We start from the raw sequence: 19574 nt of genomic DNA, 5'->3' as shown, positions 1-19574 counted from the left end.
CCGGCAGCCATGCAGTCTTTAGCCTTTACTCTGTCCCTGGTCTCTGCTTTCAGTCTCTGAAGGGTTGCTTCTCTGTTCTATGGGCATCAGCTTTCTAAGCATGATAGGAAAGTTCTGCCTCAAATATCCAAATTCAAACACTGTAGCCTATTAGGTCAATTTTCTAACTTCTAGGAGAGAGTAGCTGATTGGGCCTTCTCTGGGCTAACCAGCTGAGACTAACTGGAACACGCTAGGTGCAGATCTAGGCTGTGGAGGCGAAGGAGGGAATCCACAGGAGAAGAGACAGTCACTGATGCTTGTACAGGCCGGGCACCACAAAGCCCTCTCTATTGCTCTAAGTATCACCGTGTTGTTAAGCAAAACACAAGTAAGTCTAAAGTCTCCAACCACAGATAATCCAACCCTGATGGTTGGAAGCAGGAAACCCAAACACTCTCCAGAACCATGTTTTCCAAAATGGGGTACCAATATTCCAGACAAATGTACAAATGTACCTTGGGGTACAAGAAGAAAATATAAATAAACTCTCTGCATAAATGTACTTAGATATTTTAATTTCATATTTTCTCCACAGTAAACATATTAGGATTATAGTATATTTTGATATATATAAATAAATCAGACATAAATTCATATATATTATTTTCATAAATTCTCACAACCACCCTATAAGGTCTGTGATTATTCCCTGTTTACACATAAGAAACAGAGATTCAAAGGTTAGTTCTTAGATGCCTGGTTTGTCCTCCCTATGCCTGCAGGTCTGTCTCAGTGTATATGCATGTGTGTGCATTGCGTGGCGGTGCTTAAAAAATATTTTAATTACATCAGTGCATCTATGAAAAGGGTTTGGAGAATGCTGTCCCAGAATGAAGAAGATATGTAAATTGGAAAACTGAAGCTTGCAGTTTATGTAAGCATAAGAAAATTTTCCATCAAAAAACAATAGACCTAGGTCTGAAGTCAAATTTGTTTGTGTGTCTTTGGACAAATCACCTGACTGCTCTGAGGCTCAGCTAGTTGGTGCAGAATGAGAGTTATACTCCCTTCCTTGATGCTATCAGCAATAAGCTCAGCGTCTAGTTGAATAACAGCACTTATCTTATTGTCACTACAGGGTTAACCAGTCACCAGCAACCCCACCTTTCTCCCTTCCAGTGGAGCCATAAGCTCTTGAGGACAGGTGGATTTCTATTTCCTATAGTATGAGTGCACTGCATTTCATTTGGGGAGCAGTTTGGGTGGGGTTCAAAAAATATTGATTTGATACACTACTATCAAGTTTATCAGTAACGCTTTCTACTTTATTCTATTTAATATTAACATTATTTGAGTAAATGGTCATATTTATTATTGCAAAAGTAGCATTATAAGATATAAATACCTTTCCTACATCAACAGATACTTGATGAATGCATGAATAAATCAAAACATGAATAAAATAGTTGGATGGGTAGGTGGACAGATGGAAGGGTGGATGGATGGATGCAAGTAAGGAGGCATGGCAGACTCAAGGAATATTTTTAATTCACAGTTTCCACATTTAAGTAATTTGGAGAAACTGGGGGTTTTTCATTTCCATTTCCAACTACAAAATGAATGTGCAGGAATAAGAGTATTTACTACAATAGATATTTCCTTGAAAGATCAAAATATTTCATTGTTATCCACGTAAGTAGTGACTGAGGCTTTGGTGTCAACAGATTCAGAATATACTTGTCTAAATGTCGCTAGGAATTTGTTAATATTTTGGACTCCTATAAATGTCGACAGTCACATCAACATTGGCATATAGTCAAGAAACAGTTTTACAATTGAAAAATATGATTCATTCAGAAGAGATGCGTTCTCTTAACTCTTTGTCATGACATGTTAGCATACCTCCGCCTTCCTGGCTTAGGGGCATTAAATGAGGAGTGATATTTTGTGGTTGAGATAGAAGCTTACTCTCAGTAACCCACCAATCATCTGCTGTATTTTGATTTCACATTCTGTGACAGTATTAAAGGCATGCCATGGCGCATCTTTCAGATACACTGTTTTAGGTAAGGGGAAATCGCTGGGTTCTCAGAAAAACCTTTTACACAGTGACCAGTGATGCAAATATCATGGGAGGCAGAAAGCACATTTTGCCCATGAACAATCTATGTATTCTTTACCTCAAAGTTTTGTAAAAAGCTATTGTTGCTGTTTAGTCACTAAGTCGTATCCGAGTCTTTGTGACCGACTCTTTCTCGCCTCTTTTCCAGGCAAGAATACTAGAGTGGATTGTCATTTCCTTCTCCAGGGGATCTTCCGGACCCAGGGATCAAATGCACATCTCCTGCATTGGCAGGCAATTCTTTACTACTGAGCCACCTGGGATCCAGCTACTAGGTTTTCATAAATTAGGAAGTTGAACAATAGAGGAGTGGAGTTCAAGGAAAAATGAGTGCCCAAGTCAAGACAGTGCTAAGATTACGCATTAAGGTATTTAGGGAAATTATTGTTTGGGGTCAAGATCATATTGAAAATGCTTGGTAATATCTCATTGCCTTGAAACAAAGTCTAGTAGCTGGATGAATTTTTCCAGAACATTCCTACTTGGAAATTTTTCTTTAAGTTCCCCCATCTAAACTATCTGAGTTAGCTTTTGGGTATTGGTCCTCGGTAAAGGGAAAAAAAAAAAAAAGATGTTGATACAGAGGGTGTAAATCCCATGCCATCTGGTTATGCTGCTGACAGTTCTCACCTCTGTCACACCAGGATTTACACAGCAATTTTTAGGATGAAGTTGCTTCAACCCCCACTACTTGTTTGGCATCTCACACTCTCCTTTTCACGTCTCAGAGGGTATGTTGTTGTAAGTGTATGGTAGTGTCCAGGGCTGTTATTGCAAGAAGAATATTCACAGAGCACAGACATGGGAAACTGAATCAGACACCAAAGTCATTTGCTTATGAAACACTGGGAAACACTCAGGTCTATTATTTACTCAGACTAAATCTCATCAGCCATCCTTGGACAAAAATCGAGTCTTTGTTAACATGTGTGCCTGCAATAACTTGATAAACCTATGAATTTCTGTCTAATTAGTACTTACCATGAAGGACTCATAAACCAATGTTGTGTCTTTATTTATACTAGGATAATTTTTTGCGTGCATTTGAATTTCTAATGGTCTTGTAGTGAAATCAGTAACTGACTGGTAATTATACTAATTCCCAGCTTTTCACACTACTGGTAACTAGAATAATAATTAAGCCACAGATAATCCCTGGCTGGTACCTTATTTTTGGCTTGCCAATTCCTGATCTTCCAGCTAATTTTCAAGAGTATACAAATCCCTTTCACCTTAGAGAAGTGCTGCATTATTCTGCAGAGAAGATGATGAATAGGAAGTGGCAGAAAGGTCACAGAATGAGTGAGAGATAAGACTTCCGTCAAATGACAGTAGCCTGCATTGCTTAGGAATTATGAGGACTCCCAAGAAACATTTCTAATTGTCACCCATTGTGAAACAATTTTTCTTTCTTATGGCATCAAATAAATGGGGACTGCTCTTCAGCAAAGCAGCCCCAGCTTGCTGCTACTTTCCTATAAATTATCTGCATACATGAATTAATTAAGGGAGTAGGAGGAACATATGCAGTTTCCACACTTTGGAACTCCTGTTGAGGCTCTCTCCTTGCATATCTATCTCCCTTGTCACTTATCCAGTTCCTCTCCATACTTTTAATCAAAAGAATCTCCTAGAAGATGATTTATTTCCACCAAGAGCCAGCATACTGCTTAGCAACTAAGTAGCACTCAGTAAATAGAGGGTAGTGTTATTTGTTGTTGTTATTATTACTGTCATTACTACTATTATTATTTTGCCCCTGTGTCTACTCTGTCAGGCTATGACTCTATTAGAGCATATGAAAGATGAATAAAATAGGAGGGTATCTTCAATATCAGAAAGTAACAATGACATTAAACATTTCTGACCACTGAGAAGAGACAAAGTAGAATGGAAGAAACATGGCAAAGTGAATAAAAATAACACAGCGGTGAAGACAGAAAAGGGAAACTCATGTCCTGGAGGGACGATGGGACTTTATGGGAAGAAGACAAAATGGATCACACCAGGGCGGCCAGTGCCCCACATCACGTGTGCTGATAAACCCTGAGGTCATGGCTTCGGCTGCTCTATGCTGCCTCATATCCTCCCCTGAACTAGAAGTCTCCCAGTCCACAAGAAAATGAAGCAGGACGGATAGAGGTGCTGTGGTCAGAGTTCGCCATGATCTGTCCGTGTCTGCACCTGCCTGCTTGGTGCCCAGGGCATATCAGCTTAAATGCGTCTACCTCTAGAAAGAGGATTTGCAGTGCTTTCTCAAACAGCATTTATCACTGGCCAAATCTGAAAAGATTCCTCTATTCATTTCATGACTATGTTCATTTGTTAACTATTATTTACTGACTGCTTGTTATAAACCAGCCTTGTGCTGGGCACGTGGGTGCAGAGCGAACTTGAACGTAGGCTCTGTCTTCAAGATGCCCCCAAACCAAGGGGTCACGGCAGTGGATATAAATCGTGTCTCAGCAGGCACAACATTAGGTAGACCCGCATCAATGACAATCCTGTTTTCGGTGTCTAAATCTGTTGCTCTGGTCCCTATCATCTTCCTGCACAACCTAGCATGCTTTTGTTCAGCTGTTGGTTCTCCCATGCATGCACCGAGTTCTTAAGAGCTAATGCACCATATCCAGGTGGATTTCTTTCCTTGTTTGCCAACAATTCTACAGACTTCCATGGTCATCCCAGACTGTGAGATTTAAAAATGAAAGGAGAACTATATGAAGTCACCAAAGGCAGAGAGAAATCAGGATGTCATTCCATGAGGAGAGCTGTGATTGGCGGGCAGTTCTCCAATTTCATGACAACAGAAATGATTCATCTTTTATAATATGTTTTATCCAACAGCTTATTAAGACACCCTCACTGTGTGCAACTAAAGAGCCCCTCCTCTGTCATCAGCGAGTGCATCATAAAAGCACTTAAAGAAGATCTAGTCAGGCTCATAAATCGGGTCAACATTCTCCAAATACATCATAGACAAGATTGCCCAGCTACTATTTTATGTTGATTTAAACAGTAAATTTTAGTTATTTTGATTACTGGGTGTAATTCTAACACTGTTTTAGTGGTTAGTGTGTATCTAACACATCCTTCTCCCTTGTTTTTCCTTTTTTCTCATAATGAAACCCTTTTCCTTTGAAAACTATGTCTTTCTTATCCCAGTGCTTGTCATTAGATGGAGCTGATTTCAGCCCTTTGCTGGAGGGAAAAAAATCTCATAAGCAAGGCCGATCCAATTAAAATCAGGAGCCACTGAGCAACAGGCTGTCTGGTCCAAGAGGATCTTTAGCATTAAGGACCATGAGAGCCTGGAGTTGCCAGGGGCCATCTGTGCTACACAGGGAGTCTACAGAACAATGGAATCAACACCGACGGAAGCAGAGCCAAAAAATACCACGAAAGATAAACTGCTTATGAAATTGGCTAAACTAGTGGGTCCAGTAGTTTGGGTTTTCAGGGAACAAAGACTAGAGTCTGGGATAAAAGATTTTGATTAATGATCAAAACCTGTGAAAACAAGGAGGCATAAGCAGGATCTGAGATCAGAAAGAAGTCAAACTGGGGTCATCCAAAATAGTCATGGTTATCCTGGCAGGTAGCTCTGGATTGAGCACTGCCCACCAGAACTGCCCAGTGTTAACAGGCAGAAATGGCTGACCTCAAGACATCTTCTCCTTGTTCAGACACAAGATGCAGGCAGCACCTGGAAGGGTGAGACCACAGCCACGTGGCTCCTGCAGGCAAGGAGACTGGCAAGGAGCTGAGAGTAGGAGGCCACTGGCTGACCCCACTGCCCACAGTGAGGCAGCGAGTTGTTCTGGGTGGCACATCTCCATGCTAACCACACAGCTCTATAGACAGCACATGATCAACCCAGTTATATGAGCCAGTAAACTCCCTATTTTCTTCAAGTCAGTTTGAGATCAGTTACTTTTCCTGCTAATCAAGAGAATCTATGCTTCCCTTCAAAGTCAAATATCTGATGGAACTTCATGATGTCAGCAAAATATATACTGCTGAATTAGACTGGGGAACCCGATTTAAACTCATACCCACCAACACGAGGGCAGGCAAGGCAGATAAGCCCCAAATTTGCAGTGTGCAGCTGGCTCAGACATTTCAAATGATCAGATACCGAAGACGGGAAATGTCTGTTTTACTGGGCTGAAGGTTTTGTGATTTAAACTGCCAAGTCACCAAAGGGCCACAAGGACTTTGGTTCAGATGTCATGAAACGAATGAAGTCTAGCATATTTTCCTTTGAATATGCTTTACTATCATGAGAAGAAGACTTTTCAGTTTCCCCTCTGGTCAGGAGCATGAGAGGAAAATCCAACCAGCACTCCAGGCTCTTAACACGGAGCAGGGCTTATTAAATTATTTTCATATGTGCAGAAGTTCATTTTCACTCTTGTAGCTATTTCATTAAGCTCCTGAATTTCCAGCAATATTTCAATTTATACCAATGTAGCATAAAATTTGCAATTTCAACACCTCAATAAAAATGATGTGAATATATAAACATATTTCATTTTCAATACATATTACATATATATCAAGAGGTCCAACAGCATATATCAATAATCATGTATAAGTGTGTGTGTATGAGGCAGGGGGGAGAGACAGAAAGAAAGAGGGAGGGAAAGAGGAAAAAACCCCACAGACACCAATGTATGTCATGGTCTAAAACTGAATAATAAATGATAATAGTGTAAGGATGAAGCATTGTTCAGCACCATTAGGCAACTGAAATGAACTTGATCTTGCCTGCCTTTAGACCTTTTTTGTTGGAATGAGTAAATCATGTGTATAAACTTCTCTAGATAGACAATGTTTTGTTGAGTTCCTTATATTCCAACTCAGCTGACAGAATACAATGCTTGAATTATCAAGTTTCTCAAGGTAATTTCGGAGAAGGCAATGGCAACCCACTCCAGTATTCTTGCCTGGAAAATCCCATGGACGGAGGAGCCTGGTAGGCTGCGGTCCATGGGGTCGTGAAGAGTCGGGCACGACTGAGCGACTTCACTTTCACTTTTCACTTCCATGCATTGGAGAAGGCAATGGCAAGCCACTCCAGTGTTCTTGCCTGGAAAATCCCAGGGATGGCAGAGCCTGGTGGGCTGCCGTCTATGGGGTCAGACAGAGTCAGACATGACTGAAGCAACTTAGCAGCACCAGCAAGGTAATTTATGGAAACAATAAGAGCACATATGCTGTTGGTCTTGCACTGAAACTTATTTAATAAATATAAGAAGCAAAAACAGAGCACTTGTTACCTCCAGAGTGTGGCGGGGGGCCGCAGAGCAGGACGACTCCCTGGCCTTCACGCACTGACACTGTACTTCTCATTTTGGTTTTAAAATTTTCAAGATCTGATTTGAAAACAAAACAAAACAGGATTTCAGAAAGGACCATAAATTTAAAATGTTCACACAAGAGACATTCCTTTCTTTTTTAGGAAAATTTAAAAAAAATCCCTTCTCAGGAACCTTAGGAGAACTTTCAGCATTTGCTTTGAGAAGGAAAATTTGGATTTTGATTTATTAAAGTTTCTAGAAAGTCAGTAATAAAAATAAAAACTATACTAATGGTGTAAATTAAATTCACATATTTCTTTTTATTTATGGTGAAAAAATACAAACTGTTTTTATCATTGCCCACATAATTATTTTTAAGTATTTAATAAAGCAATTAAGGCAAATACTATTTTGATCACCAGTGATTATTTTTAAAAACCATTTGATTTCTTCTAATAACAATCCAGAATAGCAAATTCTAATTCATATTCTCCAGCTTATAGCATGGAGAAAATTTATGGGCTTCATTTTGAACAAAGCTTAAGACTATGTGGAAAGAAAAGAAAAACCTGTTTCTCTAAACTCTGATTTAAAAAAAAACAATACTGTGCATTCCACAGTTAATACACCATGAGGTGTTACTTTCTGTATCAGAACAATTGGACTGTCAATTTATGAAAGAATATACTTACTTCATAGCTTTTAAGGGTTGATATAAATTGCCTATGTGGTGACTATGAAAAGTAAGGCAGAGCATGAATTTTAAGATACAACTTCAAAAATTTCAACTTTGCCTTGAAAAATGCAAAAACCAAACAACCATCTTCAAATTGATAAAACTACAAACTGTAGACACATATGAATATTCTAAACACTGTAAATCAATACATCAAAGGGAAATAAGAAGCCTTACGTTATTTCATTTTATTGTTACTAAAAATAGTATTAAATTGTTAGATTGTAAACATGGAATAAAACAATCAGCAAATCTCATCATATGTGTGACTATAAAAGGAGAAAACATAGTGTTCATGGACTTATTCAGAGTTTACCCTAGAAAAGTTATATAACATAGCATTATATCATCTTAAATCTATAACCAAAAGCAGCATTACTAAAACAGTAAGGCTCTTGCAATGTAACTGAGTGAAAATGCAATACTGGAATGTTTCCCAAAGACTAGATAGAAGAGTACATCATATCAGAATGTTAGCCCATACATGGAAAAAGTTTAAAATCATTATTTTCTGACAACCAAGTGTGTATCATAATTTTTACTGATTTCTTGTCCAATTCCTTGTTCTCTTCTTTTACATATAACTTCACATCATAAAACATATTCATCACTGATTTTACCTAGAATACACCAAAAAAGATAAAGTCCTACAGAAACTAATGTCTCTTCTCTTCCAAAGGTGAAATTCTCTTTTGCCTAAACACTATGTCTGTCACAGGTTTGTCCCTTGCTCTGCAGTGACAGTCTCTACAGTACAGAAAGGCATGTGTGTGTGACTCTCTGCTACCTTGCGGACTGTAGCTGGCCACGTTCCTTCGTCCATGGGATTCTCCAGGGAAGAATACTGGAATGGGTCGCCATGCCCTCCTCCAGGGGATCTTCCCGACCCAGGGATCGAACCCGTGTCTCCTTCATCTCCTGCATTGGCAGGTATATTCTTTACTACTGTGCCAGCTGGGAAGCCGCACAGTATATAAGGGCAAGGTACATTATTTGTGGAAACCTGATGTGGCCTGTTCATGGAGAATATGCACCAGGAAGGACAAACAAAAAATACCTGTAGTGCTGTAAGTGTTTTCCCAGCTTTTTTTTTTTTTTTTGAACAGTAGGGAGTATAGAGATAAAAGCAGTATAAACATTCAAAAAGTTTCAGATTACTGATATATCCTCAGATTACATATACAACCCCAAGCCCAAGTCAAAGCTTCATATGGTTCAACCTTGACAAGAACTATATTAGAAAAAATCCTGTCTAGGAGTCAAAATAAATAAGAAGTCATGCCAGAAATTATCTGGTAGAAACTTGTCCGATTTTTCTTCCTGTCTCCTAATTCTTGCAAACTCTGACATTATTCTGAAGCCTCCAAAGCCAGATTTCAAGAAGAAACCAACATGATAAGGAGCATCTAAAAAGAACTACAACTAGGATCAAAGCTGGATGTGAATTTGAGAAAGAGGATGGATTAGTGGTGGCCAGTGTTTAGGGAAGTTGGGGGCAGGGCTCTGGGAGTGGTTATAAAAGGGCTTTGTGAGGGATCTCGACCACGAGGTGGATATACAAACTACACGTGATACAACTGTATAAAACTAAATACGCAGACACACACAAAATAAGTATGTATACAACTGGGGAAATCTGAATTAAAAGCCAAAGCTAGAGACTTCCTCGGCAGTCCAGTGGTGACGCCATGCTTCCAGTGCAGGGGTGCATGTTTGATCCCTGGTCAAGGAACTAAGATGCCACAACAAAGATAAAAGCCACCTCTCCACACGTTTTACTTCCTTTCGCCTTCTTCCACACCACCTATAGGCTGCAAGTGGCTCACCTTGACTGTCCTTCTGGCCACGCACCGTGCAGCTCTAAGACATCCCAAGTTCTGATCACACCCTGGAGACAGTAACTCCCACACTGACCTTAAAGGCAGGAACGTAGAGCCAGGAGAGATACACTCCTTATTCTAATTGCTTTCTCTGTGAATACGCACATGGGCCATTCTTGGTGTATGGAACAGTTCATCCTGACACATGTTGACTTTCTATATAGGGTCAGGTTTTCTAAGGGCTGCTCGCACACTTCACTTTCAAGTTGATCTCACCAGACCGGAGACGGGAAGACAAGGCCACAAGACAGCAGCAGTGCACACAGAGAAGAGTGAGGGGTGACTGAGATTTCCTCTGTCACTCATGAGCTCAGTCTGGAGTCTGAGTCTACTGGCTACATATCATTGACGCTGGTTTCACTATGTGGATTCATCCAGGTAGGCTATCAAGCAGGATATGCGAAATGTCATATAGTATAACTGCAGGGCTAGAGCAAACAAATCTACTTCCGTAGGACTTAAAAGCAGCCAAAGAATGACTACCATTTCCCAACAAGAAGCACTTGTTTCTTGAGCGACAAGATGTGTTCAGCTAAGCAAAATGAGAAACATCAAGTACAATATGGCAGAGACAGAAAATAAAATAAAATATGCACTGATAAGGTCTACTACGGTGGGATGGATGTTACAGAATGGCCTATACATTTTTGACCGAAGAATTCTGTATAGACTGTTTTATGGGAAGTGCTGGAAAAGGTCATATGTTGAACTGGATATACATATGTGCAGTTTGGTATGTCATAAATACAAAACATATGACAATAAGAGATGTCAAGGTAAAAAAAAAAAAAAAAAATCCCCCTAAGAGGATTAAAATGGAACATACAAGTAGCAATAAATCTGAAACTGTGGCCAGCTGACTAAATGGTCCTAAAGTTTAAAAATTTAGAGCTCAGTCTCAAAACACCTTGTGATCACTTGCAATTAGAACATGAGAAGCTAATAAAATCAGCATCACTGAAAACTGCACGTGAGCTTTACTACTTGTATAACACAACCCTACTGTATTCTATGAGGTGCTGCTGCTGCTAAGTTGCTTCAGTCGTGTCCGACTCTGTGCGACCCCATAGACTACGACAGCTCACCAGGCTCCGCCATCCATGGGATTTTCCAGGCAAGAGTACTGGAGTGGGGTGCCATTGCCTTCTCCACCAGTAGTGATAGTTAAATTGCAAATGGAATACAGATATTAGCAATGTAATAGCTTTCTACACATAATTCCTTAAATTTCTTTAATGTTTAATATTGAAATGCTTAATGGTTTATAGTTGCTAAATTAAATCATTACCCGAACAGTGTCCATGAAAAGATTGCTTTTGAAGGAATCAGAAAGCTTCCAGCAAGAGAAGTCATGCGTGTTTGTAAAAAAGCTAGGGGAAAAAACACAATGAACACATCCAAAAAGATAATAAAGATCAAGACTGCAGTTCAGTGAAGGTTTTTGTCTGAATCTCTCAGATACCAGATGTTATAAATAAAGAAGAATCCCATGCAATGATCTAGCGTCCATGATCACAGGTATAATTTCAATTAGCTGAAAAATCTCAGTAAAGGATGCCCTACTACAAAAAGAAAAAGAAAACTAGGGTTCAGGGGATGATCACGACTTTTCCTTCTTCCTGACAATACCTGAAGCCTCTGGAAGGCAGCCCAAATTCACATATAACACAGAACCCACTGACTCTTAATTATCATCAGTATCAGCAGGACATAAATGTACCCATTATTTCGTGCGCTATATTCTGACCTCCAAATTTAAAGCGTCTCCGCCTCTTTTGTTCACTTTCCTACTTAACATGTTAGTCAAATTCTCAAAATGTTGAATCAACATTGAAGTTTCTAAGGGAAAATTCTATCATGACAGGCAAGATGTATGTCCTGGGAAAATAAGTATTTCCTTCTGTAAAAACAAGCTTGCTCAACAAAGTCAATGGTATCTTAGTTTTTCTTCCCCAAAAGCAGAGCCAAGAAAGACTTGAGTGACTGAGTGTATATGGATCATTATCTCAGGAGGTAAGAAAAAGAGTCTGAGGTGAGTAAAAAAGGGATGGAGTTAAAATAATTATGTGGTACATTACTTACCACAGTCAATCAGGGCTTGATTCTGCACGAACCTCTGGTAAGTGTACAGAATGCCTCCTAGAACTGTCAGTTTGAAAGATGGGTGGGGAAGGGGGTTACTTCCTTGGTTGTCCAATGATTAGGACTTCCTCTTCCAATGCACAGGATAAGGGTTTAATTCTCACTTGAGGAGCTAAGATTACATATGCTTCATGGCCCCCCCAAAAATAAAAAAAACAAACAAACATAAAACAGAAGCAATAATGTTCAGTTCAGTTGCTCAGTCATGTCCAACGCTTTGCGACCCCAAGAACCCCAGCACGCCAGGCCTCCCGGTCCATCACCAACACCTGGAGTTTACCCAAACCCATGTCCATTGAGTCAGTGATGCCATCCAACCATCTCATCCTCTGTCATCCCCTTCTCCTTCCGCCCTCAATCTTTCCCAGCATCAAGGTCTTTTCAAATGAGTCAGCTCTTCACATCAGGTGGCCAAAGTATTGGAGTTTCAGCTTCCACATCAGCCCTTCCAATGAACACCCAGGACTGATCTCCTTTAGGATGGACTGGTTGGATCTCCTTGCAGTCCAAGGGACTCTCAAGAGTCTTCTCCAACACCATAGTTCAAAGCATCAATTCTTTGGTGCTCAGCTTTCATTATAGTCCAACTCTCATATCCATACATGACTACTGGAAAAACCATAGCCTTGACTAGATGGACCTTTGTGGACAAAGTCATGTCTCTGCTTTTTAACATGCTGTCTAGGTTGGTCATAACTTTCCTTCCAAGAAGTAAGTGTCTTTTAATTTCATGGCTGCAGTCACCATCAGCAGTGATTCTGGAGCCCAAAAAAATAAAGTCTGACACTGTTTCCACTGTTTCCCCATCTATTTCCCATGAAGTGATGGGACCAGATGCCATGATCTTAGTTTTCTGAATGCTGAGCTTTAAGCCAAATTTTTCACTCTCCTCTTTCACTTCCATCAAGAGGCTCTCTAGTTCTTCTCCACTTTCTGCCATAAGGGTGGTGTCATCTGTACATCTGAGGTTATTGATATTTCTCCCAGCAATCTTGACTCCAGATTGTGCTTCATCCAGCCCAGCTTTTCTCATACTATACTCTGCATATAAGTTAAATAAGCTGAGTGACAATATACAGCCTTGACGTACTCCTTTTCCTATTTGGAACCAGTCTGTTGTTCCATGTCCAGTTTGAACTGTTGCTTCCTGACCTGCATACAGGTTTCTCAAGAGACAGGTCAGGTAGTCTGGTATTCCCATCTCTTCCAGAATTTTCCACAGTTTATTGTGATCCATGTAGTCAAAGGCTTTGGCATAGTCAATAAAGTAGAAATAGATGTTTTTCTGGAACTCTCTTGCTTTTTCGATGATCCAGTGGATGTTGGCAATTTGATCTCTGGTTCCTCTGCCTTTTCTAAAACCAGCTTGAACATCTGGAAGTTCACGGTTCGTGTATTGCTGAAGCCTGGCTTGGAGAATTTTGAGCATTACTTTACTAGCATGTGAGATGAGTGCAATTGTGTGGTCGGTTGAGCATTACTTGGCATTGCTTTTCTTTGGGATTGGAATGAAAACTGACCTTTTCCCATCCTGTGGCCGCTGCTGAGTTTTCTAAATTTGCTGGCATATCGAGTGCAGCACTTTGACATCATCATCTTTCAGGATTTGAAATAGCTCAACTGGAATTCCATCACCTCCACTAGCTTTGTTTGTAGCGATGCTTCCTAAGGCCCACTTGACTTCACACTCCAGGATGTCTGGCTCTAGGTGATCACACCATCGTAATTATCGGGGTCATGAAGATCTTTTCTGTACATTTCTTCTGTGTATTCTTGCCACTTCTTCTTAATGTCTTCTGCTTCTGTTAGGTTCCTACCATTTCTGTCCTTTATTGAGCCCATCTTTGCATGAGATGTTCCCTTGGTACCTCTAATTTTCTTGAAGAGATCTCTAGTCGTTCCCGTTCTATTGTTTTCCTCAATTTCTTTGCATTGATCGCTGAGGAAGGCTTTCTTATCTCTCCTTGTTATTCTTTGGAACTCTGCATTCAGATGTTTATATCTTTCCTTTTCTCCTTTGCTTTCCACTTCTTGTCTTTTCACAGCTATTTATAAGTCTTCCTCAGACAGCCATTTTGCCTTTTTGCATTTCTTTTCCATGGGGATGGTCTTGATACCTGTCTCCTGTACAATGTCACGAACCTCTGTCCATAGTTCATCAGGTACTCTATCAGATCTAGTCCTCTAAATCTATTTCTCACTTCCACTGTATAATCATAAGGGATTTGATTTAGGTCATACTTGAATGGTCTAGTGGTTTTCCCTACTTTCTTCAATGTATGTCTGTATTTGGCAATAAGGTGTTCATGTTCTGAGCCATAGTCAGCTCCTGGTCTTGTTTTTGCCTACTGTATAGAGCTTTTCCATCTTTGGCTGCAAAGAATATAATCAATCTGATTTCGGTGTTGACCATCTGGTGATGTCCATGTGTAGAGTCTTCTCTTGTGTTGTTGCAAGAGGGTGTTTGCTATGATCAGTGTGTTCTCTTGGCAAAACTCTATTAGCCTTTGCCCTGCTTCATTCTGTACTGCAAGGCGAAATCTGCCTGTTACTCCAGGTGTTTCTTGACTTCCTACTTTTGCATTCCAGTCCCCTATAATGAAAAGGACATCTTTTTTGGGTGTTAGTTCTAAACGGTCTTCTAGGTCTTCATAGAACCATTCAAATTCAGCTTCTTCAGTGTTACTGGTTGGGGAATAATTCAACAAATACTTTAAAAATGGTCCACATCAAAAAAAAAGAAAAAACACCTTTAATCAGAAAGAAAGATGGTAACCTGGAGTATTTGAATACAGGTTTTTAACCTTAATAGAGAAAGGCTTTCTCTGAGAGCAATACTTACTCTATAGGCATCAGATTTCTCCCTGTGAACTTTCATGAAACTCTGTCTTACCCACACTGAACATTAATCAGAGGTGGGCAGAGGAGATGTAATATATTTGGGGGGTATCAAAATGTATACTGCAAACAGATTTCATACTTAAACCCCTGCCTTTTTAGAGGTTTTAAAGCAGGTTCATATTTGAAGTTTCCAAGCAGACTTAAATATTTTAAATCTGCTTAGGAAATAGAGAAGCACTTCATAAAGTCTTAACATCTTCAGGAACTGTTTTTGTTTTGTAAACACACTTGGAATACTGGCACAACTGGTGAACTCTAAGTACCTAAAAACACGTTATATGAACTTTCCACACAGGTAATCCACAGTTCAGCTTCCTCTGTCTCCCATCACTCCATTATTCCAGCACCCCCACTCTCAGCCACATACACTGAAACACAAACTCCTTGGATGTCCACAAGCACAAACACGCTTGTTCAATCATGCAATGGTGCTCCCACTCCTTCACTGACATTGGACTTTTATTCATCTTCAAAACCAGCTTCATTCACACCATTTTCTTGAAACTCTTGCAATTACCTCCATCCTTTTACATCGGTATTTTGTATACTTTTCTGTTTTTCCATTTTGTCCTCCTACTCTAGGGGCTCCACTAAGATTAGAGCATTGTCATTTTCATTTTGATAGTTCTAGGCTATGGAATATTTGCTGGCATTGTATGGGTCATCAATAGTTGTTTGAAATGAGTTAAATTATCTTTGCATCTATCATGTCATTTCCCTTGGAATCTCCATGCTGGGTCCCCCCACCAAAGTTAAATCCTGTGTGCCTGGGTTGTAGATTTTTAAACTTTCTACCAGTGAAGTTTAGGAAAAGAATACAAGACTGAGCATACCAGGGATCCTGTCTCTGCTCTAAGATAAGCCAGGTCTGTGAGCCTGGAGGAGTTATCACTTGATTGGTCTGTTGTTGTTCAGTCACTCAGGTGTGTCTACCACTTTGCGACCCCAATGGACTGCATCACACCAGGCTTCCCTGTCCTTCACCATCTCCCAGAGCTTGCTCAAACTCATGTCCATTGAGTTGATTATGCATCCAACCATCTCATCCTCTGTCGTCCCCTTCTGTTGCCTTCAACCTTTCCCAGCATCGGCATCTTTTCTAAAGAGTTGGCTCTTTGCATCAGGTGGCCAAAGTATTGGGCTTCAGCATCAGCATCAGTCCTTCCAATGAATATTCAGGGTGGATTTCCTTTAGGATTGATTGGTTTGATCTCCTTGCAGTCCAAGGGACTCTCAAGAGTCTTCTCCAACACCACAGTTTGAAAGCATCCATTCTTCAGGGCTCAGCCTTTTTTATGGCCCAAATCTGACATCCATACATGACTACTGGGAAAATCACAGCTTTGACTAGACAGAGCTTTGTTGGCAAAGGAATGTCTCTGCTTTTAATATGCTATCTAGGTTGGTGATAACTTTTCTTCCAAGGAGTAAGCATCTTTTAATTTCATAGCTGCAGTCACCATCTGCAGTGATTTTGGAGCTCAAGAAAATAAAATCTGTCACTGTTTCCACTGTTCCTTCACCTATTTGACATTAAGTGATGGGATCAGATGCCACAATCTTCATTTTTTGAATGTTGAGTTTTAAGCCAGCTTTTTCACTCTCTTCTTTCAGTTTCATCAAGAGGCTCTTTAATTCTTTTCTGCTTTCTGCCATAAGGGTGGTGTCATCTGCATATCTGAAGTTATTGATGTTCCTCCTGGCAATCTTGATTCCAGCTTGTGCTTCATGTAAGTTAAATAAGCAGGGTGACAGACAATATACAGCCTTTACATACTCCTTCCTCAATCTGGAACCAGTCTGTAGTTCCATCTCCAGTTCTAACTGTTGCTTCTTGACATGCATATAGGTTTTGCAGGAGGCAGGTAAGGTGTTCTGGTATACCCATTTCTTTAAGAATTTTCCAGTTTGTTGTGATCCACACAGTCAAAGGCTTTAGCATAGTCAATGAAACACAGGCAAATGTTTATTTCTGGAATTCTCTTGCTTTTTCTATGATCCAACGGATGTTGGCAATTTGATCTCTGGTTCCTCTGCCTTTTCTAAATCCAGCTTGAACACCTGGGAATTCTCAGTTTCTGTACCATTGAAGCCTGGCTTGGAGAATTTTGAGCATTACTTTGCTAGCGTGTTAGATGAGTGTAATTTTGTGGTAGTCTGAACATTCTTTGGCATTGCCTATCTTTGGGATTCATCTGTACCTCCCAGTTTTTCATTTGAAAACTGTGGACAACACCTGCCCTCTGAACCTCACAGGGCTTTTTGAGAGTGAATCTTCAAATCTCTTTTCCAAAGAGTTGGCTCTTTGCATTTAGGCAGCCAAAGTATTGGGCTTCAGCATCAGCATCAGTCCTTCCAATGAATATTCAGGGCCTGCAGGCTCTTTGAAGAACAAAAATAATTCTAGAAGTGCAAGAGTCGCTTATTCCTTTTGTGTCTCTTTTTCCCCCAGTATTCTAGCACTTATATATTTTAAACTATCCAATAACAATCTAAGACGTTCATAATTAGTTTAATGTTCACAATCAGAAAGCTTGATGAGGTATCCAAGGCAATAGCTCTCATTCTTCTAGATCCTGAAAGCAGGTGCCAGAGCAGAACTCACAGGAGGACTTATTCCTGCAGCATCCTGTCCATCACAGCGTATGGAAATTGCCGATGCATATTGCTGTTTTGTTGTTTTTGCATTTTATTTTTTTTTTTAATTGGAGGAAAAGTGCTCTACAATATTGTGTTGGCCTCTGCCGCACATCAACATGAATTAGCCACAGGTATACATATGTCCTCTCCATGTCTGTTTTACAACTATCTGTATTTCAATCTCTTTCATCATCTTGTGTACGATTTCAAACATGCAAAGGTCATGCATACAAAAGCAAAATATATCTTCCAATAACTCTCATGCTCCACTTTTCTTAAATAAGTTCCCTTTCCAACTGACCACCTCTTTGTTTCCTTCCACTTTTTAACTTGGGCTAAACTCAAGCCTGTATTCTCAAGAGTCAGACAAACCCAGTCACAAATCCCTTTCCTGAAAATAACTGTCTGACCTACGGTAGATTCCTTCACTTGTTGATCCACAGTTTCATCATCTGTAAATTGAGGATAATAATAGAAATTATCTCTGCTATTGTTATGAGGAAGAAATAAGATATGCTATAGCGCCGCAGAATTGATGCTTTTGAACTATGGTGTTGGAGAAGACTCTTAAGAGTCCCTTGGACTGCAAGGAGATCTAATCAATCCATCCTAAAAGAGATCAATCCTGGGTGTTCATTGGAAGGTCTGATGTTGAAGCTGAAACTCCAATACTTTGGCCACCTCATGCGAAGGGTTGACTCATTGGAAAAGACCCTGATGCTGGGTAGGATCGGGGGCGGGAGGAGAAGGGGACGAGATGGTTGGATGGCATCACCGACTCGATGAACATGGGTTTGGATAGACTCCGGGAGTTGGTGATGGACAGGGAGGCCTGGCGTGCTGCAATTCATGGGATCGCAGAGAGTCGGACACGACTGAGCAACTGAACTGAACTGAACTGATACCATTTACTTAAAACAGTGTATAACACATAAATGTTCAAAAGTGATAACTATCATTTTTGTTTACATTCTCTCAGAACTCTTGATGCTTCTACCACTGTGCCTATATCAATGCTGTGTTGATCAAAATTTTGATTCAAAACATGCATTTCTGCTTGCCTTCTGGATACGTTTTGGAAATCTAAATGCCATCTCACAGTCAACATTTCATTTTCCTATTCTTACCGTGGCCACTACAAAACCCTACGACTTCTGTACTGCATTGTTACCAAGACTCCCATGTAATTTGCCACTCGTCATTTCTACATTTGTTTGATTCATTCAATTTTATCATGTTAATTGTTTTGCTGAGTTCATCCTCTTTCTTCCCATTTTTCTCTAATTTCTCACTACCACCATTTTAATTTTATTGGAAAAGTTTTAGAATGCAAATTCACCTGGGGTATACAAAGCATATGGCCCCAATATGCCATGTCTGTCTTTTAAATCTCAGCATCCCTACTGTCATAAGAATATGCTCTATCAAAACTCACTAAATTGATACATGAAGGGATTAATGGATGAATGGATTTACAAGGCTGTGTGACAGAATTTTGTGGAATTGAGCTCATTAATTTTCACAAAAGCTCCATTTAAAGGTAATATTTTTCCATTTTCCAAAAAAGCTGTGGCTCAAAGCAGTTATGGACTTTGACAAAGGTGACACAGTAAGTGATAGAGCCACTTACATTGATTTCAAACCCAATTCTTTTTATCTTTATACCATGTGAGAAGTTTATCTAACCTGTGGGCTTGTCTCCCTACCTGTGGTCTCACCCTTCTCATCAATCCATCTATGTGCCCACAGAGTTGAGTTCAGCTTTCTTCATAAAACACGTTTCCAGTTGTTAACACCTGCTCAAAATTTTACATCAATCAGTCATTGCCTAGATGATGAAGTCCATTTTCTTGTCCTAACATTTGGCC

General features: G+C 40.0%; 1 protein-coding gene across 5 annotated transcripts in view; it reads right to left on the bottom strand.

Moving 5' to 3' along the window:
- The window catches only part of CNTN3 (contactin 3), a 380656-nt gene that overhangs the window by 170499 nt on the left and 190583 nt on the right, over positions 1-19574 (bottom strand). For all 5 annotated transcript variants that reach the window (XM_081528272.1, XM_081528273.1, XM_081528271.1 and 2 more), the window contains one exon: positions 7387-7482. In XM_081528272.1, coding sequence (XP_081384398.1) covers positions 7387-7482 — 96 coding nt within the window. The remainder of the gene's footprint in view (positions 1-7386; positions 7483-19574) is intronic.

This window comes from Giraffa tippelskirchi, chromosome 9 (genome assembly GCF_054371585.1).
Source record: "Giraffa tippelskirchi isolate mGirTip1 chromosome 9, T2T-mGirTip1v1.2.pri, whole genome shotgun sequence".
NCBI classification, from domain to species: domain Eukaryota; kingdom Metazoa; phylum Chordata; class Mammalia; order Artiodactyla; family Giraffidae; genus Giraffa; species Giraffa tippelskirchi.
This window is presented reverse-complemented; position numbering and strand designations above follow the sequence as displayed.